The 13,263-nt window shown below is 40.3% G+C and overlaps 1 protein-coding gene across 5 annotated transcripts in view; it reads left to right on the forward strand.

The window, feature by feature from the left end:
- Positions 1-13,263, forward strand: part of rabep1 (rabaptin, RAB GTPase binding effector protein 1) — a 73,713-nt gene that overhangs the window by 20,323 nt on the left and 40,127 nt on the right. For 3 of the 5 annotated variants that reach the window (XM_033046425.1, XM_033046421.1, XM_033046423.1), the window contains exons 3-7: positions 2,919-3,122; positions 4,785-4,945; positions 5,190-5,309; positions 7,569-7,707; positions 12,205-12,383. In XM_033046425.1, the coding sequence (XP_032902316.1) occupies positions 2,919-3,122; positions 4,785-4,945; positions 5,190-5,309; positions 7,569-7,707; positions 12,205-12,383 (803 nt within the window). The remainder of the gene's footprint in view (positions 1-2,918; positions 3,123-4,784; positions 4,946-5,189; positions 5,310-7,568; positions 7,708-12,204; positions 12,384-13,263) is intronic. The other 2 variants (XM_033046426.1, XM_033046422.1) reach the window with 1 other exon arrangement.

Below are 13,263 nucleotides of genomic sequence, written 5' to 3' on the forward strand. Positions count from 1 at the left end.
ATGGTGGAGTGGACTTGAAGGGCCAAATGGCCTAATTCTGCTATCACTTTTGAACTTATGAACTCCCAGATCTCTCTGTTGCACAACACTCTCCAGGACTCTGCTATTTACTGTGTAAGTCCTGCCCTAGGTTGACATATCAAAGTGTAATACCTCACGCTTGTCAGAGTTAAATTCTATTTGCCCTTCTTTGGCCCACCTTCCTAATGGATTTGGACCTTGTTGCAAACTTGGATATCCTTTCTCGCTTTATCACTAATTTTGATGATGTCTGCAAATGCACTAACAATGTTAACTGCATTGTTATCCAAATCATTAATGTTTATAACAAACAGCAGCAGTGGATTGAGCACCAACCTCTCGTACAACACTGGTCATAGGCCTCCAGCAAAACAACCTTCCACTACTCTTTGTGGTACAACCTCCATTAAGCCCCAATAATAACTATTATTGAACTATTATTAATTGTTTTTTGTGTGTTTTTTTTTGTTTATTATATTGTTTACAATGTACTATGTTTACATATTCTGTTGTGCTGCTGCAAGTAAGAATTTCATAGTTCTATCTGGGACATATGGCAATAAAACACTCTTGACTCTCTCTTGGCGCTGTGACTCCTTCCATTTTAAAATTCAAATGGCTAACTCATTTTGGATTCCAGCAAGCTAACCTTCTAAACAAGCATACCTTGTGGGACCTTCTAAAAGGCCTTGCTGAAGTGAATATATAATAATAATAATAATACATTTTATTTTTGGGCGCCTTTCAAAAATCTCAAGGACACCTTACAGAGATTAACAAGAATAATAAAACATATAATCGGAATAAAATAAACAATAAAGACATCACCAAAACACAAATTAAAAACAGAATTCAATCCAAAGACAAAAAATCAAAAACACAATGTGAAGAGAGAGCAGAGGCAGCTAAAGCGCGCCAGCGTCCACTCTCCCTTCCGACAGCCATCTTGGACACAGACCAACACGTTCACCTACACACAAAAAAAATCATCCCCCCACAATGGTTACCACTGTGGGGGAAGGCACAATGTCCAGTCCCCATTCCCAGTTCACCCAAAGTCAGGCCTATTGAGGCCACCGTTACTGCCTCTTATATAGACAACATCCACTGCCCTGCCTCTTCAGAAAAATTCTGATTTGCGAGACACAATCTCCCACTCACAAAGCCATGCTGACCACCCTTAATCAGCCCGTGCTAATCCAAATGCTGGTAGATCCTGTCGCTAAGAATCCCCTCTAACAACTTATCCCTAGCTCATCCTTGCTGCCTTTCTTAAATAATAGTACATTAGCCACCCACTAGTCTTCTGGAACTACACCAGTGGTTAAAGATTATACCAATATTTCTGCAAATACAGTGCCCTCCATAATGTTTGGGACAAAGACCCATCATTTTTTTTTTTTTGCCTCTGTACTCCACAATTTGAGATTTGTAATAGAACAATCATATGTGGTTAAAGTGCACATTGTCAGATTTTAATGCAGGCCATTTTTATACATTTTGGTTTCATCATGTAGAAATTACAGCAGTGTTTATACATAGTCCCCCCCCCCCCCCCCCCCCCAATTTGAATGCCCTTTAATAAAATCTGACAATGTGCACTTTAAGCACATGTGATTATTTTTTTCTATTACAAATCTCAAATTGTGGAGTACAGAGGCAAATAAACAAATGATGGGCCTTTGTCCCAAACATTATGGAGGGCACTGTATCTCCGCTTAGTTTGACATGAAAGCTTGCTAAATCCTGTTGTGCATGAAAGGTCCTTTATTTAAAAGGACAATTGTTATCAGCATCCACAGCATATTGCACTGCCGACTGCCGATTATAAGTAATGTACTATATAAGTAATAATAATAATAATAAACTTTATTTCGGACCCAAGGTCCAGACACGGTACAACATTACATAAAAGTAACAATTTCACAGTGAACACTTCCTTTTCAAAATATTTATTTTATTTAATTTTAAACTTTTTACAAGATAAAACAAGGTCAGTATTTATTTATTCTCTATCCTTATTTGTTCTTGTAATGATGTAGGTGAGCCATTTCACACCATAGCAGTTATACAGCTGAATAACTTGGGTTTGGATCCTCAAGAGTAAAGGGTTCATTTATACCAGGCTATTTGTGACCAAAGAATATCTCAAGTTGTTTACAGCCACTATTGCGACATTGACAACATTGTTGATTGTAGAAGCTAGATGCATCCAAACTGTTGTAATGTGATCTAGATTAGTGTGTTGGTTGAAGAATAATTATTAGCTGGGTCATATAGAGAATCCCCCTGCTCCTTGTAGAATGAGCAGCATGAGAGAGCAGAAAAGGCCTCTGTAACATGGTATTCTAAAGGTTGAGCCCCCTTGCCTGTTCCACCACAATGAAGTGGCAGATTACATTATGTGTGAGTCTTATGACTGGATCTTCTATTCAATTTTCTGCCTTGGAAGTAACAGTACTATTACAGAGGCACAATGTGAAGATGATATTAAACTATCTAGAACATTGAAATTCTGTATTTTGCTTTTCTGAGGCATGGTACTGTGAAAATTGTAACATTCTGCTATCCCCACAATTTATGTTTTATTTTGCGGGCACTGATTTTCCGCAAACTCAACAGAATGTTAAACTTTGAGCAAAATTAAATGGCTAGCCATATTGGAATTGCGAACTTTGATCTCTTATCTATATCAGCATGCTCTGGTATCCGGATAATTCCAATTTCGTATTGCCTCTCGGTAATTAAATTGCTATGTTTTGCAAGAAACCCGTTGCATTCTGCCAACTGACAGAATTAATTTGGCTCGCGTTGTCTCAAGGATGTCTTGCAGAATTGTCAAGCACCCTGAAGTTGTGTGTTTTCATATTTTAAAATCAAGTTGTTTTTTCCCCCAGAGGAGTTGAAGCGACAGAATGTTGCACTACTGTCGGCAGAAAATGATGTAACTCTGCTGCAGGTGCAGCTCATAGAGGCAAACGCTGACATGGAGAATATAAAAGCGGTAGCTGCAGTTTCTGAGACGACCAAACAGGAGGGAATTGATGATGTGAAGCAGCAATGGCAGGACGAAGTTGCTTCAATGCATGCTATGATGAAAGGTATGAGCAAAGTTGTGAACCTGCTTATTCTTGAAGTTTTAAATATTTTTTTCCTGAAGTCATATATTGAGATCACCTCCCCCATTCTGAGCATTTATTCACAAGGGCCTTGAATATGAATATTGCTTGTATTTATTTGTTCCTTTGGATCACATTGAAGCTTCTGTAGGCATCTAAAATGAAAAAGTTGGGCTTTTCCCCGTAGACTTAGAAGAGAAACTATATTTTGTCTGTCTACATAGAAAAAGAGACACAAATCCTCCCAGAAACAGTTGAAAGACAATGAGAGGAAGGTAATTAGAATCACGTTATGAAAGAAAAGTAATGGAGAAATTAAAAGGGATGAAATCCCCTATTCTGATTCTTGACATACATCCCAACAATTTAAGAGGTAGCAATGACATAATGGATGCACTGGTTGTCATCTTCCAAGGTTCCATAGATTCTAGTTTGACTGCAAATGCAGCCACACTTCTTAAATAAGGATGAAGTTAAAATTAGTCACCACAGACTGATTCGATAAAACACCAATAGTTGAAAAAAATGCAAGAGTTTATTATCAATGAAGTGATGACATAACATTTGGAAAATACTAAATGAGGTGGTGGTACATTACTTAATTACTTTAAATTAATCCAGGTGTAGATGGCTGGCGACTAGGGGGAAGTTTAGTTTAGAGAGATAGGCAGAAATGAGCTCATCAGCCCACCAAGGCGGCGCCAACCACCGAACCCTATACACTACGCTATCCTACACTCTGGGGACAATTTACAATCTTTACCAAAGTCAATTAACCTACCTGTACATCTTTGGAGTGAGGGGGGGAAGAATCCGGAGCACCTGGGGAAAACCCATGCGGTCACGGGGGAGATCGTCCAAACTCCGTACAGACAGCACCCGTGGTCAGGATCAAACCCGGATCTCTGGCGCTGTAAGGCAGCAACTCTACCGCTGCGCCACTTTGCTGCCGGTAATTGACTAGTTAATGGACATGTATGAGAAAATCCATTTGGGGAAAATAAGTGGAGGAATAGGAATGCTCTAAGAGCTGATTCAAATTCAATGTGCTGAATGTCCCCCCTGGTCATGAAGAAATATGAAGCATGAGAAAATAACAGTATTAGGATAAGTCTTCATGGATTTCTAAAAGAGAAATCATGTGGATCAATATATCACTTTACGAGGAAGAATCAGTAGATGTGATTGGCTTTCAGAATGGTTGATAAAGTGCCATTCGATAAATTATTAACCAAAATTGGGTCACGAGTTATATTCTTACTCTTGAAAATCAGTGGACGAGGTGGACTGAAAGGAACTGTTTCTGTCCAGTACATTTCTACAATTCTATGAAAACTTTAACATAAAGTTGGCATTTGAAAAAGCAAGGGCTAATAAAGGATGTCTCTTCTCTTCCTTGCCTTCACATGGGCTATTCATTCGGTCCTTCCTCTCAAGGGCTTTTGCTCGCTTTTACTATAATCTGTAACTGGGTATGTGTTTAGGAGTATTGCTCATTGTTGTGAATATTTATTCATTTTGGCCATTAAAGTATACAGACAATAAAAACTTTAGAGCCTTTCATTGAAAACACTTTCTATTTTGTATTTATATTGTAAAATATTCTAATTGGAACTTTGTGATATGTCTGAACTTCTGCTGCAGAGACATTGAGAGAGTATGAGATTCAGTTTCATCACCGTTTGGAGCAGGAGCGCACACAGTGGGGACAGTACAAGGAAGCAATGGAACGCGAGGTGGCAGATCTGAGGAGACGTGTATCTGAAGGACAAGGAGAGAACACCTTAGAGAATGAAATGAAGAAAGTGAGTATGCTGATCTGTATTCAATCAAATTTACAAACTTGCCGAAAGATTTTATTGTGGTCAGTGACACTGAACATCCACTTCAGTGGGTAATTATTACTGGAGTTTGCTCTTGCATTATACAGTCAGTAAATAAGGTACGAGAAACACTATTTCAGTAAAATATCTTCCAAATTATTTGTATGTTTTATTAGGTATCAGAGAAGAGGCAGTCATTTCTGCTTTCTTTCATTTTAATGAATAGGCTCAGGAAGATGCTGAGAAGCTACGATCAGTGGTGATGCCCATGGAAAAAGAAATAGTAGCTCTCAAAGAAAAGCTGTCAACAACTGAAGAAAAGGTTGAAGAACTAGAAGCCTCAAAGGTGAGCCCTAAAAATAGATCATGCAAATATTATTTGTATAAATTATGTTATACCTTAAGAGTGTTGATGATTAGAGAGGACCTAGAGATGCATATCCATAACTCCTCGGAAATGACGACACAGGTGGATAGAGTGGTGATAAAGGCATTTGATATGCTTGCCTTCATACACCGAAGTACTAAGTTTAAAAGTTGGGATATCATGTTCGCAGTGAAAAGAGAGCTAGGAATGGCACAACTTTTTTTGCATGATAGTTAGATGCAGGTGAGAGGGGTGTGGTTGATTGTAGATGGATGATATAAGTGGAAAAGACGAAAAAGAGATTTTAAAAAATGAGACAAAAGCGATAAGGAAAGAAAAGGTGGTGTGAAAGGCGGGAAGGATAAATAGGGAGTAAAAGGCAGCAGGTTGACTAGGGTGGGACACCTCCCCTACCTCTTTCTTCTAGCCACGCACCCACCCTAGTTGCCACACATTTTTCCCACCACCCTAGTCCCCCTACTCCTTCCCCCCCGCCCCAATCTATATACTCGTCTCCCATCCTTGAGTACCATGTTTCCTCTTTTATCCTCTCTTTCCCCTCTATATCCCAGTCCATCCATATCCCACCTCGGCTTTGCATTTCACATCTCCTCTACTTTCCTTTGCTGACACCCTCTTGTCTCATTTTCATCTTAAGCCTGTGTCACTTAAGCCACCCATCTGCCATTCAACCCGATCGACATCCTGTCCAACTATTGTTTGCCAGGTTTGGCCGCACTCCCCTCCCCAAACTCTTTTCCAGCTCTTTCTCACCCCCCATCCTCGCCTACTCCATCAGTCTGATGAAAAGTCCCAATCCAAAACATCTGCTCATTCCCTCCACAGATGTTGCCTAACCCACTGAGTTTTTCCAGCACTTTTTGAATTCATGACCTTGTCGGGATATTGGCCTGTAAATTTATTTATTTATTTATTTCCACAGGTGTTGGGAGAACTGCTCACTATTTCTAGCACTGTTTGTTTAGCTTTGAATTTTTAGCCCCTGTTGTGTTTTCCTTTTGCGGAAAACTGAACTGTTTTGGTAGGGCACACTTCAATTATAATTGGGTTATTAACCAAAGGAGATACAAGATAACTGACAGGCAATCGGGGTGAAAGGTGAGAATATTTGTTATGCAGCTGGAATGTGCTTTCTGAAATGTTTTGACTTTTTAAAGTTTTAGGAGAGAGTTAAATACAAGTTTGAAGTGGGGAGGAAAAATGTTCAGTGATATAGGATAAACAGAGAGAATGGGTATGACTGGATTTTTCTTATTGGGCCCACCAGCTCACAAAGGCTCTAGAAGTAGAAAGGATGGCCATTCAGTAAGGATGGATGCTTTTACCTCAGCGTCAATTATTGTACTAATTGCATGTTAATTATTTCCCTTGATATCCAGGTAGGCATTGCCGTTTTTAATTGGCTTCAAATACTGGGCCCTCTAGGCTCGAGGATTTAAAAAAAAAAAACACTACTGCACTTTGGATGAAGAAATACCTGTTTGTTCCACTCCTGAATGGCTGGGGAAAACAAATTCTCAGGTGTCCACTAGGTCTGGACACCGCAGCCAGGCAGAACACCATTCCTCTAAATGTTCTGTAAAATCTCGATGGGAATTTTGTCCATTTCAGTGAGAGTTTTGTATGTTTCAATGACATGTCACATCTTCATTCTCCTGATCTTGCCTTTGTTGGATTAAGAAGACTGGTTTTACTAGCTCAGACTGTCTGAACGAAGTAGCGAATCCTGAGCAGGCCCAGCTACCTGTCGAAAATATTAAGGTTTAATAGTATTTCTGAAAGCTTCTGGGATTTAAAAACTGTAAAAAGTAAAAAAATTGTTTTGAGCATGTCAAAATTGCATTTAAGAATATTTAGTGACATTGTTTGTCATTAAACTGAACATTAGCAAGCTTTGCAGTATGACATTCTCTCCATTCCTTTTGCACAGCCCTAAATTACCCCTTCAAGTGAATGTGCTTGCAGATCCTATGCCAAGACTCACCTGGTTCAGGAGCTCTGGCAAATCTTGGCAAATTTCAGCTGAGTCCATGGGTGGAGCATGGCTATGAAATGGCTGATAGAACTTGGCCAGTAGGAATCCCGATACTTGCAAATGTGCTGAGAAATGCTGGCAGTTAGCACGCTGCTCCCTTCAAAATCTGTGCTTTGTAAATAATAAATTACATGGCTGTTTTTCCCCTGTATGAAGAGATATGAGGTGATTCGTGTGTTCAGCAGGTTAAAGAGTTAAATCATTACCTCGAGACAGAGAAATCCTGCAGGACAGATCTGGAAATGTATGTTGCTGTTCTCAACACTCAGAAAAGTGTGCTGCAAGAAGATGCAGAGAAATTACGTAAAGAACTGCATGAAGGTAATAGGAATAATAGTTATTGTATTAAAACCTATGAACTGTGACATAACATGTACAGTTACCAAGTATGGTTACTGCTTAAGGAAGTTTAACAAAGTAGTTCCTGATTTCTGAAACACTGAAGTGACCACCATAGTTCTAATTTTAGGTTGCAGCTCTTATTCTGCTCAATATTTTTTTTCATGTGTCTCATTCAGTTTCCTCTCCATCTCCCCCTCCACCACTACCTCGTCCATTTCCAGTCCTTGACACCAGAGTAGCCTGTTTCCATGTATTTATCAAACAAGAAAGTAGGTGCAGGAGTTGGCCATTCAGCCCTTGAAGCCAGAACTGCCATTCAATGTGTTCATGGCTGATCATCCACAACCAGTACCCAGTTCCTGGCTTCTTCCTATATCCCTGATTCCACTAAGCCTAAGAACTCTATCTAACTCTCTTTTTAATGCATCCAGTGAATCGGCCTCCACTGCCTTCTGAGGCAGAATTCCACAAATTCACAACTCTCTGGGTGAATAAGTTTCTCCTCATCTCAGTTCTAAATGGTCTACCCCTTATTCTCAAACTGGTCCCAGGTTCTGGACTCCCCTAACATCGTGAACATGTTTCCTACATCTAGCCTGTCCAATCCCTTAATAATTTTATATTTGTTCTATAAGATCCCCTCTGATCCTTCTAAATTGCAATGAATACAAGCTAAGTCGTTCCATTCTTTCATCATATGACAGTCTGGGAATTAACCTTGTGAACCTATGCTGATCTCCCTTAATAGCAAGAATGTCCTTCCTCAAATTAGGAGACCAAAACTGCACACAATACTCCAGGTGTGGTCTCACTAGGGCCCTGCACAACCATTTGTTCCTAAACTCAAATCCTCTTGTTATGAAGGCCAACATGCCATTTGCTTTCTTCACTGCCTGTTGTACCTGCATGCTTACTTTCAGTGACTGATGTACAAGGACACCCAGGACGTGTTGCACTTCCCCTTTTCCTAATCTGACACCATTCAGATAATAATCTGCTGCCTTGTTCTTGCCACCAAAGTGGATAACCTCTCATTTATCCACATTATACTGCATCTGCCTACTCACCCAATCTATCCAAATCACTCTGCATCCTCATCACAGTTCACAATGCCACCCAGCTTTGTGTCATCTGTAAATTTAATTCCTTCATCAAAATCATTGATATGCATTGTAAATAGCTGCGGACCAAGCACCCAACTAGTCACTAACCTGCCATTCTGAAAGGGACCCGTTAATTCCTACTCTTTGTTTCCTGTCTGCCAACCTATTTTCTATCATGTTAATACCCTACCCCCAATACCAAGTGCTCTAATTTTGCCCACTAATCTCCTGTGTGGGACCTTATCAAAGGCTTTCTGAAAATCCAGATACAGGACATCCTTTGGCTCTCCCTTATCCATTTTACTTGTTAAATCCTCAAAAACATTCCAGAAGATTAGTCAAGCAAGATTTCCCCTTTGTAAATCAATGCTGACTTGGACTGATCCATGTTGTTCTCTGAATAGCAGTGAGATAAAATGCTTGCTTTCATGGTGAGGGCAGTTGGAAAGGAATACGTTTTGAGGCAAATGCTTGGTGCTTCCCTTAACATGGAGATCAGCACATAGCATTTCACTCATCAATCCAGATCAAACCTTGCCCATCTACTGGGTGCCTTTGCTACCTTTCTTCCTGGACTGTGACCATTTTTTCATGTCATCTATTTTAGAATCTTCACCTATGCTTATCGTCTCCCTTTCATCTCTTTGAAGTGCTATATTATGGTTAGGAATATAAGTTTTAATGTTGTTGCTGATAACTGGCCTGAAACATAACAACAATTGCTATTTATATTCATCAATATAGTAAAGAATGTCGCCGGAACATGAGTAAAATATAAAGTCATTGTCAGAGACCTTAACTGTGATATACATGGGGACCTTGGAATGCAAGTCCCTAGCCCTCTGGAAATGGTGACACAGTTAGATAGAGTAGTGAAGAAGGCATTTTGGTATGCTTGTCTTCATAGGGAGAAGCATTGAGTATGAGTTGGGACAGTATGTTGCAAGTGTACAAAACATCAGTTAGACTATATTAGACTCCATTTGGAGCGCTGCATACAAAATAGGATCTAACACTACGGGTAGGCTATCGAAGCAAAAGAACAAATGTGGTAAAAGGAACTTGTAGAATGGTATCCAGAATGGAGAGCAGTTATATAGAAGGATAGAGTTTAGGTTTATTCTCACTGTAACATAGGCAGCAAGGAGTGACCTTATGGGAGTTTGTAAAATTATGAAGAGCATAGATAGGAGGTAAATACAGTTGTAACATTTAAAAGGTTTTTGGGCAAGTACTGGGATAAGAAATTTATTGAAGGATATTAAGTTAAAGCAGGCAAATAGAATTAGCATAGATAGACATCATGATTGTTTGGATGAGGTGGGCTAGTGGATCCGTTTCTGTCACATGATTCGTATTAACTACTCTGCATATTAGTGCAGATGACCAAAAACCTAGTCAAGGATGAAGTTTTTAAAAACCCCACTAACATGTAAATTAAGTGAATAGAATTTATGTTGGAAACATAATCAGATTGGTTTGACAGTTATGTAATTAACCATGATAATCCTTGTTCTTATCAATGCTTCTCTGGTGCACAGTTAGACAAGACCTAGCTCACTTTCTTATGCAATCTATCCAATCATATCCATAGAATTACTTGCAATTGTTTCCTTTACTTCCAACTGATACTGGAGTTTCTCAGGCTTATCTTCAGCCTGACTTTGTGACCCATTGTACTGCTGACCATTAACAACATAATTTAACAATGTAATACAAACAAATGCTGCAATTTTTTTAGATTATCTGAAATACTTTAGATATTTGGGAAGTAGGGTCCTGACTGAAATGCCGTCTACCTATTTGACCTTTCCAGATCAAAAAGGCTTTTGGCACATTGGTCACATCAGTGAGAGTATTGACTATAGAAGTTAGGAGGTTATGTTACAGGTTTACAAGATTGTTGGTGAAGCCGCATTTAGAGCTATTCTTGCTATTGAGGGAGTGCATTCTTGCTATTGAGGGAGTGCAGCAGAGGTTTACAAGGTTAATTCACGGGATGGCGGGGCTGTCATATGCTGAGAGAATGGAGCAGCTGGACGTACACTCTGGAGTTTAGAAGGATGAGAGGGTATCTCATTGAAACATAAGATTGTTACGGGTTTGGACACGTTAGAGGCAGGAAACATGTTCCCGATGTTGGGTGAATCCAGAACAAAGGGCCACAGTTTAAGAATAAGGAGTAAGCCATTTAGAACGGAGATGAGGAAACACTTTTTCTCGCAGAGAGTGGTGAGTGTGGAATTCTCTGCCTCAGAGGGCGGTGGAGGCGGGTTCTCTGGATGCTTTCAAGAGAGAGCTAGATAGGGCTCTTAAAAAATAACGGAGTCAGGGGATATGGGGAGAAGGCAAGAACGGGGTACTGATTGGGGATGATCAGCCGAATGGCCTACTCCTGCACCTATTGTTTAGAGTATTGTGTTCAGTTCTGGGCACCAAGTTAGAGGAAAGATATTGTCTAGCTGGAAAGGGTGGAGAGAAGATTTATGAGGATGTTGCCTGGGTTTGAGGGTTGGAGGTATAGGGAGAGGTTGAGCAGGCTAAGACTCTATTCCTTGGAGTACAGGAGGATGATGGCCGTGTACAAAATCATGAGAGGAATAGATCGAATAGACGCACAGTCTCTTGCCCAGAGTAGGGGAATCGAGAACCAGAGGACATGGGTTTAAGGTGAGGGGGGACAGATTTAATCGGAACCTGAGGGTTCCTTTCTCACACAAAGGGTAGTGGGTGTATGCAACGAGCTGCCAGAGTAGGTAGTTAAGGCAGGCACTATTGCAACGTTTTAGAATCATTTAGGTAGGCACATGAATAGGACAGGTTTAGAGGGATATAGGCCATATGCAGGCAGGTGGGACTAATGTAGATGGAACACGTTGTTGGTGTAGGCAACTTGGTCCGAAGGGCCTGTTTCCACGCTGTATAACTGAGATGCTGCCTGATGTGCTGAGTTCCTCCAGCAGTTTGCTTTTTTACTCAAGCTTCCAGTATTTGCAGTCTCGTCTCTATCCTATCTTATACCATGTCTTAACTCTCTCCAGCCCCTCCCTCGTTTATCTGTCTAGCACTGGGTGCAAATTCTGGAAATCCCCAATTTCTTGCTTGCTTGCGCTCTTGTCTATTTTTTCCTTTATCCTTCTTAAAATATTCTTCCATGCAGACCGTATTACATTTATTGTGTACCCCAATACTTCCATATGTTGCTCAGTGTCAAACCTATCAATGCTCGTCTGAGAGAGATTGAATGTTCCACTGTGTTGGCACTGCAAAATACGTGCTGTATTGTGATGAAGTGACGAGTTTGTGGTCCTGGAAGCTGCTGGGAGCCTGCAGTTTGTTTGCCAAGTCTGACATGTTTCAATGTTTCCCCCAGTATGTCATCTTTTGGAGCAGGAGCGGCAGCAGCACAACCAGCTGAAACACACGTGGCAGCGGGCTAATGACCAGTTCCTTGAGTCCCAGAGGCTGCTGATGAGGGACATGCAGCGCATGGAGAACATTCTCACGTCAGAGCAGCTTCGACAAGTGGAAGAACTAAAAAGAAAGGAGCAAGTATGAGAACCTCAAATGCTAAAATTTTGCAATCACTTAAGTGACAAAAGGAGTGAGGCAGGCAGTCTGTTTTGGGGAAAAATTGATCATCGAGTTCTGTTTCCTCAGTCTGGTGAAGTAAGTTGCAGAATCTTTGAAAACTGATGCTATGCCATTACAATCTTTTAAATGGAACAGCAAATACCAATTTAGCCTTGTGGTTGAGCCTGAGTGCAAGCTCCCAAGTAATTTACAACCATCAAGTAAAACTGAAAACTCCCATTGTAATCATTACATAGAAAACCATTCTTGCTACTTAAAGCTGGTAAAGGAGAATCGAATGGTTATGTAGGAAAGATGGGAATCACAAAATGCCACCACTTGAATAGTTTTTCTTCATTGGCATGAATTTTGTTGTTTGTATATGGGAAGTGACACGGTATGAAGAATGCAGCCAGATACCCACAATTGTGATGTCATGTATATCATGGTTCAGACATTTCTTACTTCAGTTGACACTTCAGTTGGAGATGAGGAAACACAGATAAACATTTAGGCCCGTTAGTCAGAGCGAAAGGTGGGGGAAAGAAAATGGAAACAACAGTGCATTGTAGGTACTTGCCACTCACTGGATGAAGAAGATACCCCCTACTCTAAACCTATGTCCTCTGTTTTATCCTTCTCTGATATAGGAATAAGTTTCCTACAGTCTGTCCAATCTAACTGTTTCTATACCTTGGTGCCCAGAACTCCATGCAGTACTCCAGCTGAGATCAGACCAACATTTTCTAAAGTTGGAACAGAACCTATGCATGATCCATATTACTCCAATCCCTGCATGTGCCTGTCTAATGCCTCTTACCTGTCATTATCATATTATATTTTGTGCCCTATCTGATTA

This window comes from Amblyraja radiata, chromosome 28, assembly GCF_010909765.2.
Source record: "Amblyraja radiata isolate CabotCenter1 chromosome 28, sAmbRad1.1.pri, whole genome shotgun sequence".
Classification (NCBI taxonomy): Eukaryota; Metazoa; Chordata; class Chondrichthyes; order Rajiformes; family Rajidae; genus Amblyraja; species Amblyraja radiata.